Consider the following 19,505-nt stretch of genomic DNA (forward strand, 5'->3'; position numbering starts at 1 on the left):
TCTAGAACACAAGAATCTAAAAAGCTAAGGCTAGATTGATTGGAGACAGAGTGACAATATCACTAGATAAATTAGTGGCACAGGTTAATATTCTTGGATATCTTTTAATCAACTTGGGTTCAGAGATATTTGACATATCTTTAGAGCAGGTGGCACTTGAACACAGGCCTCCTAGCTCAGAGATCGGGACCTTAATGCTGCACTACAAGGCACTAAGGTTCTGAGCATACATTCAAATCCCACAATAATCAGCTACTTTAAATTCATTTAACTAACACAAGTCTGGAATTAAAAGCTAATCTCCATGACAGGTAGGCATGAAACTACCATCAATTGCCATTCAAAAGCTGCTGTCTTTGTCTGGTCTGGCCTTCATGTGGATCCAGTGTGACTGGCTCTGAGCTACTTTCTTAAACAGATGAGCAGCCATATAACTCAAGGGAAATTAGAAATAGACAACAATGACAGGTTTTGCCAGTAACATCTTCCCTGGCCCAAAAATAAAGAAATTGAAAATCCAAAACATTGATTGATAGATTTATGCATGCAAAGAAATTAGCATTACAGAACCAAGACAGATAAAATGGCATTGCTACAAAACAGCCAATATCTAACTAAATGGGAGAGCAGCCTCAAATGACTTTACCGGCTCCTACATTCTACTTCGAATTAACTGGGGTATTGATGTAAAGCATTACCTGCAAGCTTAAATGCCATTTCATAAAATCCCTACAGTGTGGAAACAGGCTATTTGGCCCAACAAGTCCACACCAACCCTGTGAAGACGAACCCCACCCAAATCTATTCCCTGACCCTATTACTCTACATTTACCCATGACTAATGCACCTAAACTACACATCTCTGAGCACTACGTGCAATTCATCTAACCTGCACATCTTTGGATTGTGGGAAGAAACTAGAGTACCCGGAGGAAACCCGCGCAGATAGGGGGAGACTGTGCAAACTCCACACATACAGTCGCCAAATGCTGAAGTCGAACGTGAGTGCCTGGTGCTGTGAGGCAGCCGTGCTAACCACTGAGCCACCACGCCGCCCTAACTGCTAGGATTGGCAATCTATAGGGTGATCGGAAGGATCAGAGTTATGGCCAACTACATCCTTGACAACCATCCAGATGAATCCACTAGCTGTTGCTAAACATCCAAAAATAACAAACATGGTCTAATTGTCTTTACCTAAATGAAATTAATGCAGCAATCATCTTCACCCAAATCATGTCAGTTAACAGAGCATAGACCAGGAATCAGACCTTTGAGTTTTCCTCAACTATGCCCAGGAAAAAGTCAGAGTATTTTTGGAACCAGACAAGTGTTTTGAACATAACTTCAAAAAAAAAACCCAAATGTATTTTTTATGAATTTTCTGCACTAGCCATTCCTACAGCTTTGATAAGAAAGTCAACCTAGACTGCTTTTGTGGCATTCATCAAAATTGAACAACTGTTGATTTTCCTAAACAAAGTTACTTTCATACATTACAGAAGTGTTTATATATCTAAAGTATAGATGTAAAGAGCTTTGGGGAAAAGCACTAGAAAAATACAAGTCACTTTTTTTCTTTCTTCCAACTCATCAGTCTACACCAGGCCCAAACCCAGGTCCCAAAGATGAAAAGAAATGCCATAATCTACTGTTTAATGCCCATATTAAAATTCCTCAATATTCACAGCAAAATTAGAATGGATTGTTAGCTTGCAAAAGATATTTACTGAAAGACTGTAATTGCTTACCTGTAGCGTTTCCCTACACACATAAGCAATCTGTAGTTCCGATAAGGGTCCTGTCACTGTTAGAAAGTTAAGAGAAAATGAAATTAAAGTATAACTCTAAAATAAATCAACAATTTAGGATATTTCCACTAACTGCACTAAATCATAACTTCTGTAAAAAAATTATAAACAGAGCACAAGCATATGATGATGCAAGTCCATGGTTTAAGCTTCGCAACTTGTCACTTTGTTTTAACATTGTTTATTGTTTGAGGTCCATTTCTCCAACTGGTGTCACCATTTTTATTTAAAAGTCATTGTGCACATCTTTGTCAAGCTGCGCATCAATATCAGAGTTGTGAGTCATCATTGCATATCAGTATAACCCCTACCACCCAGTCACTTCCCCCCCCCCTTTTTCTGAGTGTGGGCAAGGAAATGGCACGACACCTGTTTATTTGGGCCATTCCAGGAGCAGTACATCCACTCTGATCTGGGCGAGAAAAGTGAACTAGAATTAAGAGAAGGAAATTTTGGCCATTTGGCAATGCAATCAAAAACAAAAAAAGACAAAACATAATCAGCAAAGAGAAACCAAGTGAAACAGGCAAGGCCAAAGGTGAGTTGCAGGTAGTGAGTGTACTTGAAGCCATTACTATGGTCATGGCCATGGTTCCTGGTCTTGACTTTGTGTGCTTTGTTTTATTTCTTATCTTACTCGAAGGGGATTTGCAACTGTCACTGGGAGAACTCAGAGCAACCCAGATTTCTCATAATCATCATGAAGCAGGACATTAAAAAACACTCCCAGGAAAGGAAAAAGGCATAAGCAGCACAATACCGCCATTTCATGCAAAAAGTACAAAGTCCTTCACATTTAGTTCTTCCTTCTAACTTTTATTGTTGAAGAGGATATTATTTACTAGTATTATAGCAGGGCTGTGATTTCCAATTGATAGTGTAATAAATGCCATCCACTTCACACTTCAGATATGATGCCTTGGTAGAAAATTTGCCCAGAGTTACCAGAAATGCTGCTGCTAAATCCACCATGCGAATTGCAAAGTTTTCCCTTCAAGTAATAAGATATTTCTTCAATCTTGTACACTGAATCTCTCTCGTCCAGAAAAAGCTCTTGCTTTAACCTTGATGCCAATGGTAACTTATAGTCATTACACTATAATCATGATTGTCACGGAAGAAACTTAGCTTTATCCCAGTGTAGGATCCAGTCTCTCAACTTTTCATTTTCTTTTAGCCCTGAAATTTATTTTATTATTCCCTTCTGTCTTTCTCATAGAGCCATGCATCCACCAAAATCGACTAAATGTCAGTGATCTCGTCTTATCTCGCCTGTTGCTGCTTATTGTGAATTTCTTTTCATATCCAATACCCTGATTACCTGCCACCTCACATGACCACATCATCCTCTTTCAAAACCTCTGTCATCTAGCATGATGAGAATGTTTCACATGGTTCCACTTATCTAATGATGACCAACTAAGATCACTTTTGATATTTTTTTTACAGTCTCTTCCTCCTCTCCAACATCTCAAAGCACAGAGTTAGTATTAATATTTATAGTAACAACACCCAGCCTCACCTCACCACCAGTTCTCCCGATTCCTCCACTGTTACCAGATTGCTTATGCAACACAGTACCAGAAGACAGATAATGTCTCCAATTAAATATCAGGAAGACTGAAGCCATTCTTTACCATTCACATTCCAATCCTCTCTTCCTCAGCTACTCTCAGCATCCCTCATCCTGACATACAAGAAATTAAGCCATTTGTAATCTTGGTGTCACATTTTATCCAGATATAAGCCTCAAATCCCACTCGAGCCATCATAAAGAACTTCCATTTCTAGCTCAACACTGCTCAACTTCTCTCATGTCTCAACTCATCAGCTGCTGAATCCTAATACACATTTTTCTTAACTTTAGACTTGACCATTCCAACAAGCTGGCTGGTTTCACCATTCCTATTATCCATAAACTTCATACTCCCAAAATTCTGCTACCTGTGCCTTGCACCAAACATCGGTTTCATGCCCACCTGTGCTCTGAACTACATTAGTCTTGATCAATCAATGTCTTGATTTTAACAATCCCAAGATTGTTTTCAAATTCCTCCACTATGTCACTCATGATCTCCTTAATCTTATCCAGTTGTTATCACCCTCTAAGATATCTGGTGTAATTCTGGCCACTTAAGCATGTTGACTTTAAACGCTCCTCCACAAGTAGCTAAACTTTCAGTTGCCTAGGCTCAAAGCATTGGAGTATCCTCCTTACACTGCCTATTTTGCTTTCCTCCTTTAAAGGTACTCCTTTTTGACCAAGCTTTAGCTACCTCACCTTCTTTTTTGGCTGTTGTCAATTCTTCTGTGAGGCACCCTAAAATGTTTTTATTGTCTGCTTTATGATATTAAAAGCACATTATTGTTGTCGTTCTGAAGCACGTATCACTCACTAGAAAACACAGGGATACCACCTGTTCTTTGGCCTGTCAATGAAACTGGAACTGGCTGCAAATACGAGTTATTTGTTTCACCAGATGCAATTTCCATCATTTGCTTGACAGCCTCACGTCAAACAGAGTACTCTGCCACAAGTGGGAATTTCACTCCAACAGGTGATTTATAAAAGCGGAATGTCCATGAAGAAATTATACTTATTTTTAAAAAGTAGGTACAGTATGGAATGCACAGCCTAAAGGGCTTGTGGAAACAAAGTCAATGGCAATATTCGAAAGAGAACTGGATACATATTTCCAAGGTAAACATTTTCAGAGTAGCAGGGAAAGAGCAGAGGAGTGAAGACTATGTGGACATGGAACTTGCACAAGCATGATCCACCAGATGTCTTGCTTCTATGATGTATTTTTCTTAAATTCTCTGCTGCACAGTGCTGCTGAACCTTCATATAGCAGTGTAAAATCATTAACTCTACAGGTTTTCGGAGAGATCCAAGATGGCGGCGACTCAGCAAGTCTGAGTTTACAGTGCTCTTCCCAAAACCTGGGTAAAGTGAGTTACTCACCCCCACCACACTTACCAAACCACCCAAAAAAATCTTCTAACCTTAATTAGCTGCTTACTATTATATTTAAGCAGTTTAATATTAAGTGGATAATGAGTAAACCAAAGGGATCCCGCAGCTCTCAGAAAACAAAGACCCCTCCCCCACCCTCCTCTCCTCCTGCTGCAGCTGATGTAAAAACAGGCCTTGAAGAGATGATTGCCAGGCTGGAAACGACACTCGTCAATTTCATCGCAGAATCCAGACAGAGATGGAACTCATTCGAAGAAAAGCTACAAAAGCACAGCCAGGCTATCGAGGAATTACAGGGCCGAGTGGAGGGGGCGGAGCTAAAGGCCACGACCTCCGAGGCTGCAGCACAAACAGCTGCAGAACAGGTGCAAGCTCTGGAGCAGAGAGTCCGGGCCTTTGAAATTTACATGGATGACCTGGATAATAGAAATCGGAGAAAGAATATCCGTCTTCTGAGCCTCCCTGAACAAGAAGGGAAAGGACAGTTAGCAGCATTTCTGGAGCGATGGCTGCCCCAGCTTTTAAACCTGGGGGCTGAAACTGACCAGGTAAGGGTGGAGTGGGCCTACCGGGTCGCAGTACGCGGATCTGGCCCAAACCAGCGCCCACGCCCGGTCCTGTTCCGGCTGCAGAGTTATAGGGAGAGGCAGATACTCCTGGATGCCTCCAGAAATCTTGGAAAGGATCCTAAAGCTATGATTCATGAAGGATCCAAGATTATGTTATTTCAGGACTTCTCCCCGGCTTTGGCACGAAGGAGGAAGGCGTTTGATGAGGTGAAAAAATGTCTAAGGAACTTAAATATTCAATACACCTTACGCTACCCAGCGACGTTATGCTTTAACCACGAAGGATCCGAGTATAATTTTAGATCACCAGAAGAGGCTAAGGAACTTTTAGACTCGTTTAAATAAATCGTAAGAGACAATTAATGTTGGCTTGCCTCTTCCACACTCCGTGGGGAGAAGTGGATACTTTACTCTACTTTACTTTTGCTTCTGGGAGCAGGGTTGTCTTCCCTTGCTATTTTATGTTATTATACTTAACTGTAATTTGTTGGAGTTGTAATTTTATAGTTATGTGTGTTTGTACGTGGCATTGATGCTATCAGATATACTCAGGTATGGGTGGGGAGGGGTGGGGGTGGGGCGCTCACTGTTAACTCTAGCTCGGTATTATATCTAAATCCTATTAAGGAGCGCCCGGGTCAAGGGTGGGACACTGTTTGGGAGAGGATATGGTGGACCTTTAGAAAGGAAGTAAGGCCCCCTGAGAACAAGGGGGAGGATCTCCATTCAAACATGTTTTATTTTTTTTTGTTCTTATTGTTTGGAAATAGTTTCCTTTTTACTATACTGTTATGAGTGTATTAGAGAACATTTTCTCTTGTTTGAAGGATGTAAGTGACTCAACTATACACTCTGGATAATTGTGGATTAGATTAGTAGTTAACTGAGTTTCATTGTTTTTCTTTCTTCTTTAGTATCATTCCTTTGAATTTTGATGATTATATATTTAAGATCTATTTTTATATTAATGTTTGTGCTTGAAAGTTCTGCTTATTTTTGTAAATCTGTCAAAATATTAAATTTCTAATAAAAATATCTTTTAAAAAAAAACTCTACAGGTTTTCAAACTGGCTTGACACAACAAAGGTTTCAACGAGGACCATAGTTGTGGCACGGCTGACAAAAGTTTCTCATTAATTTGTTGAAAACACAATGCAGCTTTACAATAAAGTTGGTTGCATGAGCAATTAGCATTCAGGTGAATGAACAAAACCAAGAAAAAGATAAACCACAGTATATGCTGTAGTGCAGAATGATTAAAAATATGGAACAGTGCAACTGGTATCAGACAATGAGCAATATTTGAAAAGCTCAGTGCAAAGTCAGTAAATAGGGGTCAGGATAGGAGAGATTTCAATTCAGGATTTAAATGTGTCAATCTAAGTATGTCACATGTGTTAAAGAAAACAGAAATATTACTTTAACATTAAGACTGCTTACATAATACTGAATATAATGAGTGAAACTACAAAACTTCTGTTATAATACTTAAAAAGGTATATGAAATTTTCATATATTTCTATCATTTTAAAAAAAGAATTCTATGCTCACCATGATATATATCTTGTAATGATCCGCCTCCACAAAACTCCATACAAATCCATAGCTTGTCACGTCTAGATTTAAAAAGAAATCTGCATTTTAATGATTCTTAACAACCAGACCTCTATGGTACTGCTCCAAGTGGTGAGAACAGGAGACATTAACTTATTAACATTAAGGGCCAGATCTGGTATACAGTCTCAGGATATGGCATAATTCTGACAAAGGATCACTGGGCTCAAAAAGTAAACTCTGCTGCTCTCTCTACAGATACTACCAGACCTACTGAGTTTCTCCAACACTTTGTTTTTGTTTTATGTTTCCAGCCTTCACAGTTCTTTGTTTTATAATTTTGGAGAGATCTTGTGGTGCAGTGGTAATACTGCTGCCTGAGAGACAGGAGTCCTGGGTTCAAATCCCGAGCTGTGTAATAACATCCCTCAACAGGTTGATGAGGGAATATCTAGTATAGTTTTGAAGTGGCCTTCAAGATCTGACAGGACAGAAAGGAGTTTCATAGATTCAAGTATTGTGGAAATAAAGGTCCAGGTATCAGTGAGATTTGGATGAACTGAGGAAGAAATTATTTTGTTGTAGTAACATTAGAATCTGCCATGAAACTATTAGGGAGTTCTATTCAGTGGAGTCAGCATCTTTGATACAAAGGAAGTCACAGGATCCAGGGGTTTGGATTGGTGGAGGAATTTAGAGATCTAAAATCAAGGTGATTTTCAGATCACTAGGAGCCACGGAGATCTGGAAACACTGGATAGCATGGTCCTGCATTTTTTTTTGGGAGAGTGCTGGCCGTTATTGCAAAAAGAATGGAGCATAAAATAGAGAAGTCTTGCTAAAACTATGCAAGGCTCAAATTAGGCTGATGTAGTATCACCTTGGAACTCATTATCTTCCTTTCAGCACATGGAATAATTTGAAACAAGTGTAATTTTCTAACCTGCAGAATTAAACAGCATGGTACAGAACTGCCATCACAAAGTTAACCAACAATAAATAAAACAGGGCATTTTTACACTTCTACTTGCAATTACACTTATGAGCCAAACGCTACCAAACCATTTTCACAGCATGCTATGATATAAGTTGTGTATATATTTAACATCATTTATTATTAATTTTGGTCTTTAGAGTTGGTAACCTTTTGGCTTTCTGTGTCTGAAGTTAATAATTAACTTGTAAGTATTTCTTTCAAAACAGTTTTTGAGGCCGGGTTTTAGAATGAATAGGTTTTTGTTCGCTAGTAATGGACTTTATTTTGGTTGATCTTTGATTGTTTTGCAAACAAGGAAGGAAAATAATAAGGCTCATGGTTTGTTGGAGGCTTATGGAATTTTTTTTCAGTTTAAGGGGAACACTCAGCTTAGAGACAGAGAGAGAGAGAGAGAGACTGACCTTAGTTTCAGCTTTACTTTGAGTTGTCCTGTGAAATCCTTGGGATAGGATGGCTGTACATACATGGCTCCCGAGAAGAACTAGGTTACCTCAGAATGAAGAATTAGTGCTAGCTCCAGACTAGAAGTGTTAGGCTAAAGCCCTGAAGAGATTATTTAAAACAGAGTACATTTAAGCTCAGGTGTATGATTGTTCCTGAAATAACTCCATGAATCCCATCACCAAGTCACCTTTTACTTACACATGCATAGTTCAGCAGCTCAGTGCCAGGACCTTAGGTGAACAGAACCCTGATCCTCCAGTTTACATCTGTCAGTCAGGACTCCCTGATTAAGGATGCTAACCTGGTCCAATCAGGGAACTCACATTCTACGAAGTCTACCTGACCAACCTCATTCCAATCACTACAGTTCCAAGAGGAAGCTATTTGCAATTCCACCCTAGGAGTTGAAATCACAAGCGACTTTGATGTAAAGATTGTACAAGCGCTGTTTTGGATACTACATCAGTTGTGTGTTTTGGGTATCCTGTTCAGTTTATTAAGTAGAGTTTTGAGATTAACAGGATTAAACTTGTACTATTGGTTTGAAAGTCTTTGAATTCATATTAATAATAGATAGTTTGTTTTATTCTAGTTTACCTTCATTCTTTTGTTGAGACAATTCTGGTTAATTGTTAATTCTGCATGAGATCACTTTTTTAAAATCAAAACAATATGATCCATTAAGCCAGGTTACTCGGAGTTCTGACTTAGAGTCATAGAGATATAGAGTCATGGAAACAGACCCTTAGGTCCAACCTGTCCATGCCAACCAGATATTCCAACCCAATCTAGTTCCACCTGACAGCACCCGGCCCATATCCCTCCAAACCCTTTCTATTCATATACCCATCCAAATGCCTTTTAAATGTTGCAATTGTACCAGCCTCCACCACATGCTCTGGCAGCTCATTCCATGTCCAGTAATAACTTCAGCTGAGATCATTGCACAAATCAAAATGTTAATTTTTTTGTAAAGCAAATTAGGTAACAGGACTGCTTAGGCTACATGCAAGTTTAGGTCAGAGATGTCTTCAAGAATATTAAATGGTACACATTACCTTGGAATGAGAACTATTAAGAATTTTAATTAAATCTGCATCAATATACTATTTCCTACTTTTACACTGATGTAAACTCTAACACCAAACTACTACATAATGTTTAAAACTCTATACCCTGAATTTCATACAAAATCTAAAACACAAATCAACATAGTTAGCTAGACTACAGACAGTCATTCAATTACAAGTCATCAAACATCTTTAACATTTATTGGAAACCTTGAAGGATTACCTTTAAGCTTAAATGCATTTCCAACGCAACTGTGAGCACTGACCAACTACAATCTCCAGACAATCGAATTGCAATATGTAATTTGGCAACTAATTGAATAATTAGAAGCCTTACCAGATCTATGAACAACATAAAAGTGGATTCTGTTCACATCAACTTTCATAGCTGACATGGGAAGTCTAATATCCAGCTTTACATGCAACTGCAGAGTTATCAGTGATTGCAAAAAAAGTCACTGCCTGAAACTACAGAAGAGGATGTGATTTAGCTTTTCAGCCTGATCAGCTAAGTGTTTGACTTTAAGACATACTATTATAGATTTACAAAAAAAAACGTTGTGTAAGGTCAAGGTTTTTTAAAAAATAATATTTACACTGAGATGGGTCTCTTGATTGACTTTTAATATTAAGGATTGGAATTAGGTTATCCTGGAGCAGTGTTTTTGAGAAAAGTGTGCTGCGTTTGTTTTTAGGTAATTTCTGGATCTGTATATTGTTAAAGGGGGAGAAATGGCTTTTGGTAGGGTGATATTCTCTTCCCATCAGATGTGGGAGGTCAAGGAGAATTTGAATGTCCCTGGACGCTATGTCTACATGAAGTGTGCTTTGTTGCGAATCCTATCAGACCACATGGATTGGTTACAGTGGCATTTAGAGGCAATGAGGAGATAAAAGAGCAAGTGGGCATGATGGATAGCAGATGGAACCATCAGGAAAATGGAGACACTGAAGATACAGTCAGGTTGATGGTTGACCTCCAGGAATGGTAGGAGAGGTAGCAGGTAGTGTCGGAGTCTCCTGTGATTTTCCTCAACTCAAACAGGCATACTTTTTTGGATCCTATAGGAAAGGATGGCTTCTCAGGAGAGAGTATAGCGCTGACAGCCAGGTTTCTGGAACTGTGATTGGCTGTACTGTAACTAGGGGTCTGTCACTAGTGATGAACTGTAAAAGGGGACCTTTGAGTCTGGGGCAGATGTTTTTGTGCCATCAGCGAGGCATCAGAATGGTGCACTGCTTCCTTGATGCCAGGATCAAGAATGTCTCATAGAGAATGCAGAATATTCTGAAAGGGGAGAGTGACCAGCAGACGGTTGTGCCTGTTGGTACAAATAACATTAGTAGGGTAAGGGATGAGGGTCTGCAGAGAGAATGTAGGAAATCAGGCAGCATGTTAAAAAGTAGGTCCTCAGGAGTAATATCTTTACTACTACCAGTATCACATGCTAGTATCGGTAGATATGAGAGGATACAGCAGATGAACAAATGACTGAGAAGTTGGTGCAGGGGGAAAGGATTCACAATTTTGGAATATTGGAATGTCTTCAGGGGCAGAAATTATTTGGAAGAGGGACAGGTTCCATGTGAATTGAAAGGAGACCAATATCCTCGTGTGGAGATTTGCTGTGGTTGGGGGAGTGTTCTAAACTTGTTTTTTGGTGGGGGTGGGAGCTGCCAGAGGTGGTGGTAGAGGCAGGTGCAATTGCAACATTTAGGAGGCATTCTGGACAGGTATATAAATAGGAAGGATTTAGAGCAATAAAGGTAAAATGCTGGCAAATGGAATTAGGTCAGATTAGGATATTTGATTGACATAAACAAGTTGGGCCGATTGGCCTATTTCTGTGCTATATGACTAACTTTCCTTGAAATCATACTGGATACTTTAAACAAACAAAATTCTTCATATTTAAGTTGCAAATTTTGTCAAAATTTGTGTAAAATTGAAATATCATCTTACGTAAGCTGGGTTGTTAAAGGCATCTATGCAAAGAAAAACAGAATATTGATGTGGATGATGATTATAATTACCAAAATCCCTCATTCCAAGGAAGTGTCAATTAGTTCAGTTTACAAAGCCATCCTCGTAACATTTGGTGTCATATTTGAGCCTCACAAGATCTTCTAAACACACGTTTACACCATCTTGAAAACTACCTACTTCCAGTTCCATAACAATCAATCAAGAGCTGCAGAAATTCTCATCAATATCTTTGTTACCTAACTTTCACTATTCATACACATTTCTGGCTCGTTTCCCACATTCTACCCTCTATAAATGTCAGGTCATCCAAAACTTTGTTTCTTCTGAAACAAATCCACCTCTTTGGTCACAGGTCCTGGACTCAAGCAATATAACCAATTTAAAATTCTCATTCTCATTTTTAAAGCCATCTATGGATCTATAATCTCTTTCAGCGCCACAACAATCATCACCACCGCCATCCATTTAGAGAGGCCTAGAAAGCTACAAAACACCCCTGACCCCTCTCTATTGTATTCTTCTTTTAAGACACTCGAAGCGATCTCTCCAACCAAGGTTTTCTGATACTGCATCGCATGTACTCAATATCATACAATTTGTGTTCCGATGAAATTCCTTAGAACATCTTAAGTACCAACTGTTGCTGTTATCTCAGTTATATTTGTTTTAAGTATACTAGCTGTTACTGATTACATTTATGCCTGTCCTATTTCTAGATATGTTCCTGCCACATGCAAATACACATAGAGAAATCAGATAGCCTTAAATTCCATCCATCTCCCTTACAACATAGCCTGCTCAGGGATATTGCCAAATTAATCTTTAAAGGTAATTATCTCTCATTTGCAAATCCGTTTTGAACAAAGAAGTAAGTTGGTTTGAATGCTTTTAAGCCAATTTTGTTTATAATTTAGCTCCAACTCTCAAAAACAAAATATTTCAACAGAATACCCTATCTGCAAATATCGATTTTCTGTTGCAGATCTCCAGCTAAGAAGGACCTGCTATATTATGATCCTGCCTGTTATCTCTGAAGTCAACGGGATTCCAATCTTTAAGGGCAAATAATTTCCTTAGTTATATTTATTCAAATTTCTACATCTAAATTTAAATTTTTTAAATCTAAAAATTACAAAAGAGAACATATGAATTTGAATTTCACAACACTGTACTTAAATATGGAGGACAAAATTGCACCACAGTACTCCAGGTATGGTCTCACCAAAGCCCCATACAATTCTGCTAAGACTTCTTTATTCCGGTACTCCAACCCCTTTGCAATGAAGGCTAACATACAATTTGCATTCCCAATTGCTTGCTACACCTGTATACTAACGTATGGTCTCACTAAAGCACCGTACAATTGTGCTAAGATTTCTTTATTCCTATATTTCAATCCCTTTGCAATGAAGCAAGCCTTCCCATTTGCTTGCTGCACCTGCATACTAACAGGGATGCATCCAAGATTCTTTGGACATCAACATTTAGAAATTTTACACCAATTAAAAATAGAAAAGCAGAATACTTTCTATGACCAAGTAAATAACTGCGCATTTCCACACAGTTTATTCCATCTATCAACTTGTCACACAATTAGATCTGTTTGCAGTGTATTCCATCTAGCTTTGTATAATTTGCAAGCTTACATACATTACTCTATCCCTTCAAAGTTATTAACGTAGACTGTAAATAGCACAGGCTCCAGCACTAATCCTTGCAGCAGTCCACTAGTTACAGTTTGTCCACTTGAAACATGCCTTGTTTATGTCTACTTGCTGCTTCCTGTTCATTAACCAATCCTCTGTTTATCTATTTCCCTGATTCCGTTTAGGTAGGTTGGTTTCGATCGGTACTCTGGGGTATTTATTACATTAAAATATTCTATATAAAAGATAAATTGTGTTGGACATGCACACAAGAGGGAAAGAGCACAACTACAATAAAACTACAGTACCTCTAAGCTCAACAGCATACCAGAGTCATCAAAATGTGTCTGACACATTAAAAAGGTAAAGATTTCATTTCAACTTAATTGTTAAAAACTTTAGTAAATGCAGGTACAAGCACATGCATAATACAGTATAACCCCTGAAAGACAGATATTACACAGAGAATTGCAAGAAACAAAGTACATCAGTATACTTACTATACATACCTGAGGTAACTGCCAAAATATGCAACTATGTTTGAGTGTTTACAGTCTTTCATCATAATGATCTCCTGCTGTACAATGGCAAAGTCTTCACCTACAGAGGAAAAATTTTGCTTAAATAACAGGTAGACAAATCAACTTGGACAAATTAACATTTACTGCAGGGAGAGTCAGCAGGAAGTTAAAACATTCTAGACAGGAGATAGAAATGTAGAATGGTTACAGCATTGAAGGTGGCTATTTCACCTGTCATGTTTGAGATGGCTCGGTGAAGGAGCAATGCATTTGGAGCCACTCTTTGACAGCACCATGCACATTCTATCCAGATCCCTCTAGAATCTGTCTCCATCACACTCTCACGGCGTGCTCCCGATCCTAACCACCTGCTATGTGAAAAAGCTTTTTCCTTGTGTCACCATTATTTTTATGTCTATTATCTTAGAGTCATAGAGATGTACAGCATGGAAACAGACTCTTCAGTCCATGCCGACCAGATATCCCAACCCAATCTAGTCCCACCTGCCAGCACCCGGCACATATCCCTCCAAACCCTTCCTATTCATATACCCATCCAAATGCCTTTTAAATGTTGTAATTGTACCAGCCTCCCCATTTCCTCTGGCAACTCATTCCATACACGTGCCACCCTCTGCATGAAAAAGTTACCCCAAAAGTTACCCCTTAGGTCTCTTTTATATCTTTCCCCTCTCACCCTAAACCTATGCCCTCCAATTTTGATTAGATTACTTACAGTGTGGAAACAGGCCCTTCGGCCCAACAAGTCCACACCGACCCGCCGAAGCACAACCCACCCATACCCCTACATTTACCCCTTACCTAACACTAAGGGCAAGTTAGCATGGCCAATTCACCTGACCCACACATCTTTGGACTGTGGGAGGAAACCGGAGCACCCGGAGGAAACCCACGCAGACACAGGGAGAACGTACAAACTCCACATAGTCAGTCGCCTGAGTCGGGAATTAAACCCAGGTCTCAGGCGCTGTGAGACAGCAGTGCTAACCACCGTGCCGCCCACAGTTCTGGACTCCCCGACCCCAAAGAAAAGACTTTGCCTATTTACCCTATCCATGCCCCTCATAATTTTGTAAACCTCTATAAGGTCACCCCTCAGCCTCTGACGCTCCAGGGAAAACAGCCCCAGGATGTTCTGCCTCTCCCTATAGCTCAAATCCTCCAATCTTGGCAATATCCTTGTAAATCTTTTCGGAACCCTTTAAGTTTCACAACATCTTTCTGATAGGAAGGAGACCAGAACTGCACACAATATGCCAAAAGTGGCCGAACCAATGTCCTGTACAGCCGCAACATGACCTCCAAACTCCTGTACTCAATACTCTGACCAATAAAGGAAAGCATACCAAACGCCGCCTTCACTATCCTACCTGCGACTCCACTTTCAAGGAACTATGAACCTGCACTCCAAGGTCTATTTGTTCAGCAACACTCTCTAAGACCTTACTGTTAAGTGTACAAGTCCTGCTCAGATTTGCTTTCCCAAAATGCAGCACCTCGCATTTATCCGAATTAAACTCCATCTGCCACTTCTCAGCCCATTGGCCCAACTGAACAAGATCTGAAGTAACCTTATTCACTGTCCACTACACCTCCAATTTTGGTGTCATCTGCAAACTTACTAACTGTACCTCTTATGCTCACATCCAAATCATTTTTGTAAATGACCAAAAGTAGAGGATCCAGCACCGATCCTTGTGGCACTTCACTGGTCACAGGCCTCCAGCCTGAAAAACAACGCTCCACCAGCACCCTCTGTCTTCTACGTTTGAGCCACTTCTGTGTCCAAATGGCTAGTTCTCGCTGTATTCCATGAGATCTAGCCTTACTAACCAGTGTCCCATGGGGAACCTTGTCGAACACCATACTGAAGTCCATATAGATCACATCTACTGCTCTGCCCTCATCAATCCTCTTTGTTACTTCCTCAAAAACTAATCAAGTCTGTGAGACATAATTTCCCATGCACAAAGCCATGTTGACTATCTCTAATCAGTCCTTGCTTTTCCAAATACATGTACATCCTGTCCCTCAGGATTCTCTCCAACAACTTGCCCAACACCAACATCAGACTCACTGGTCTGTAGTTTCCTGACTTTTCCTCACTACCCTTCTTAAACAGTGGCACCACGTTAGCCAACCTCCAGTCTTCTGGCACCTTACCTGTGACTATTGATGATACAAATATCTCAGCAAGAGGCCCAGCAATCACTTCTCTAGCTTCCTACAGAGTTCTAGGGTAAACCTGATCAGGTCCTGGGGATTTATCCACCTTTATGCATTTCAAGACATCCAGCACTTCCTGCTCTGTAATATGGATGTTTTGCAAGGTGTCACCATCTATTTCGCCACTTTCTGTATCTTCCATATCCTTTTCCACAAAATACACGTTTAATATCTGCCCCATCTCCTGCGGCTCCACACAAAGGCCGCCTTGCTGAGCTTTGAGGGATCCTATTCTCTCCCAAGTTACCCTTTTGTCCTTTATGTATTTGTTAAAAACTCTTTAGATTCTCCTTAATTCTATTTGCCAAAGCTATGTCCCCTTTTTGCTCTCCTGATTTCCCTCTTAAGTATACTCTTCTAAGGATTCACTTGATCTCTCCTGTTTATACCTTACATATGCTTCCTTGTTTTTCTTAACCAAACCCTCAATTTCTTTAGTCATCCAGCATTCCCTATACCTATCAGCCTTTCCTTTCACCCTGACAGGAATATACTTTCTCTGGATTCTCATTATCTCATTTCTGAAGGCTTCCCATTTTCCAGCCGTCCCCTTACTTGCGAACATCTGCCCCCAATCAGCTTTTGAAAGTTCTTGCCTAATACCATCAAAATTGGCTTTCCTCCGATTTAGAACTTCAACTTTTAGATCTGGTCTATCCTTTTCCATCACTATTTAAAATAAGAGAATTACGGCTGCTGGCCCCAAAGTGCTTCCCCACTGACACCTCAGTCGCCTGCTCTGCCTTATTTCCCAAGAGTAGGTCAAGTTTTGCACCTTCTCTTGCAGTTACATCCACATACTGAATCAGAAAATTGTTTTGTACACACTTAACAAATTCCTCTCCCTCTACACCCTTATCAATATGGCAGTCCCTGTCCATGTTTGGAAAGTTAAAATCCCCTACCATAACCACCCTATTATTCTTACAGATAGCTGAGATCTCCTTACAAGTTTGTTTCTCAATTTCCCTCTGACTATTAGGGGGTCTATAATACAATCCCAATAAGGTGATCATCCCTTTTTTATTTCAGTTCCATCCAAATAACTTCTCTGGATGTATTTCCAGGTTAAATCTTCAATTGTTAGTTCTCGATCCCTCTGCCACTGGTGACAGTTTTCCCAAATCTATCCTGCCCAGATCCTTCCTGATTTTGAATACTTCCCTTCAATCACTTCTTAACCTTCACTTTTCAAAAGACAATAGTCCCAACATCTCTAATCAAACCATCCAACTGAATCGCTCATCCCTGGAACCATTCACCAGAATCTTTCCCAAACCCTTTAGAGCCTTCATATCATTCCTAAAAGTGCAGTGGATTTTGTATACTTTAGTAGCTACTCAAAAACAAAAAACACTGACAAGCAGCTCACACATGAAACAGCAATCTGTTTGTCTCTCCACAAATGTTAGTTGATCTGGCTGCTGTGATAAATCAATTAATTTCTAACAATTACATTTTGGTTTTGGTTTTTAAATGTATTAACTTTTTTTTGCTATGTTTGTTAGGTTTGGTTGTCATGTTCTAATTTAAATACTGTGGTGTCCAAGAAACGAATGTTTTCCTTGTGTTGTGGCTTTATGTTTAATGGAGTGATGATAACTGAAATGGTGGGTAAGTTGATGAATGCTAATTCTGCTCTTATGAGTCCAAAATACCCTATAGATTAATACAAATACTGAAAGCATCCTTACTATATCACTGTATCACCCAATAAATGAGTCAACAAAAATGAAAAAAAAGCCCCTGAAAATCAAAATGCAGCCTTCAAGAAAAACTCAAAAGACCTTTTAGAAAAAAATATTTTGATGCTTGAACAGAGCATCCTGAAAGTACTTATTCGTTCTCAATTCCTTCAGAACAGAAATTAAGACTGACAGTCTAAGACACACATTGCAGCATTCTTCATAATGCAAAACATGGATTAGTTTCCATTTGACAGCATCTTTGCACATATCAATCAGGGATTAAAAAAAAATAAAATGACAAGTCTTCAATTTTTTTACCCATTTTGAAACCAACATTATTTATTAGGCTGATTGTCCTTATACTGTATTTCCTCATCACATTCACCCTTCATTTCCCTGTGTCATATTTGGAATTCTAGTATCCCAGGAAACATTTTATATACATCACATTACTAATTTCATTTTATTTTCCCTCTCAAATATTATACACTGCTTAAATGGAATGAAAAGGCTTCATTTCTATTGCTGCTTTCACACAATAGAACTGTGAAACATTGCTGGCATTTATACTTTCATCTGCATAGCCATGGGAAGGGAAAAGAGACTTAAGTCTGACTGTGTTTGAGACACTCAGTTGCTATGTCTTTGTTTCACTTATTGAAAGTATTCAGGCGCAGGCCGACTGATCCAAATGTTTATCATGCCTCAGGGATAAGTAGTTGATCATTCAACATTCCAAACAATTTTCTGTTCAGTAGATGGTTTACATCTTTGCACAATGCAATGCTGTTGCCACTTTGCTTTTGGTCCATTGAAGCAGTCTCTGCAAACATCTCTAACTCTTTCAGCTTGTCTGGTTTATACATTGAAACAATCATAGTCAATCTCACGTAGCATTTTGCAATGTCATGGAACATTTGGCTAAACCCCTCAAAAGAACAGTACTAAGAATAGACCTTTCCAACCTGCCAAGACAATTAAACCAAGCAGGCAAATTCTTCATGAAATAGTAGTTCAATTAAGAGCTGACTAAAGAAAACATGAAATAGAAGCAAAAGTAGACCCACGAGGCTGTTCCACCATTCAACATCATGACTATTTCATTTGTGCTTCGACTTCCACATTCCTATTTGCCTCCAAATAACCCTAAAATCCCCTGATCAATTATATTCTATCCACTTAAATCTTATAAGTATTCAATGACTCACCTCCACCACCATCTGAGGCTAAGAGTTCAAGAATCCCATAACCCTTAGAAAAAGATCTTATCTCTATCTTGAAAGGGTAAACCTAATTTTAAAGCCATGACCCCTTGTTCTGGACTGACCTATAAAAAGGAAACATCCTTCGCACATTGCAATTGTCAAGGCCATTTGAGGATCTTATTCACTTCAAGTCAGCCTTCTCTGTTCAAAACGCCAATGAAACCAAGTCTCAAGACAGGTATCAATTTTTCCAGGTACCAATTTAGTAATTTTGATGAACAGAAGCCCCCTCAACAACCTCTCAAACTTCCCTGGATATGGGGAGGAACATTACACCCTTGTTCAAACACGCAGAGAGCAATAAAACTAAGACTCACTTTTCCCTACAAGTGCATTAACTTTCACCTGCTTTTGTCTTGCCTAATTAACTAGCAACTTCTGACATGCTTTCTGATTCAGCCTATGCTTACTGATTCAGCCTATGCTTACTCCAGCATTATCACATGCTAATTTGTTTCAGTGCATCATTCTTAGAAGTTAGGAAACAGACATGGTTCCAACCCCCAAACCATTGGGCACGGTACTTCCTCCCACCACAATACAACATCAATCAGCACCCATTACTTTCTATTTTCTAAACTAGAAGGTTCTTCCATGCACCCAGAATGTACCCACATTGCCACAGCTCTCATCTTAACTAATTGTCTGAATGAAAGTTAAGGGTCAAGGAGATAACTGAAAAAATGAGAGCTGTGTGCCACCACACACATATAGGAGTTATCCCTTAAT

At 39.3% G+C, this 19,505-nt stretch overlaps 1 protein-coding gene across 9 annotated transcripts in view; it reads right to left on the reverse strand.

Annotated features, from left to right (window-relative positions):
• Positions 1-19,505, reverse strand: part of LOC132819834 (mitogen-activated protein kinase kinase kinase kinase 3) — a 416,845-nt gene that overhangs the window by 189,411 nt on the left and 207,929 nt on the right. For 8 of the 9 annotated variants that reach the window (XM_060831692.1, XM_060831690.1, XM_060831689.1 and 5 more), the window contains exons 3-5: positions 13,565-13,655; positions 6,909-6,973; positions 1,752-1,807 (exon numbers count right to left, since the gene is read on the reverse strand). In XM_060831692.1, the coding sequence (XP_060687675.1) occupies positions 1,752-1,807; positions 6,909-6,973; positions 13,565-13,655 (212 nt within the window). Of the gene's footprint in view, positions 1-1,751; positions 1,808-6,908; positions 6,974-8,309; positions 8,452-13,564; positions 13,656-19,505 lie in introns of those variants that run through there. The other variant, XM_060831693.1, reaches the window with a different exon arrangement.

This window comes from Hemiscyllium ocellatum, chromosome 10, assembly GCF_020745735.1.
Source record: "Hemiscyllium ocellatum isolate sHemOce1 chromosome 10, sHemOce1.pat.X.cur, whole genome shotgun sequence".
Taxonomy (NCBI): Eukaryota; Metazoa; Chordata; class Chondrichthyes; order Orectolobiformes; family Hemiscylliidae; genus Hemiscyllium; species Hemiscyllium ocellatum.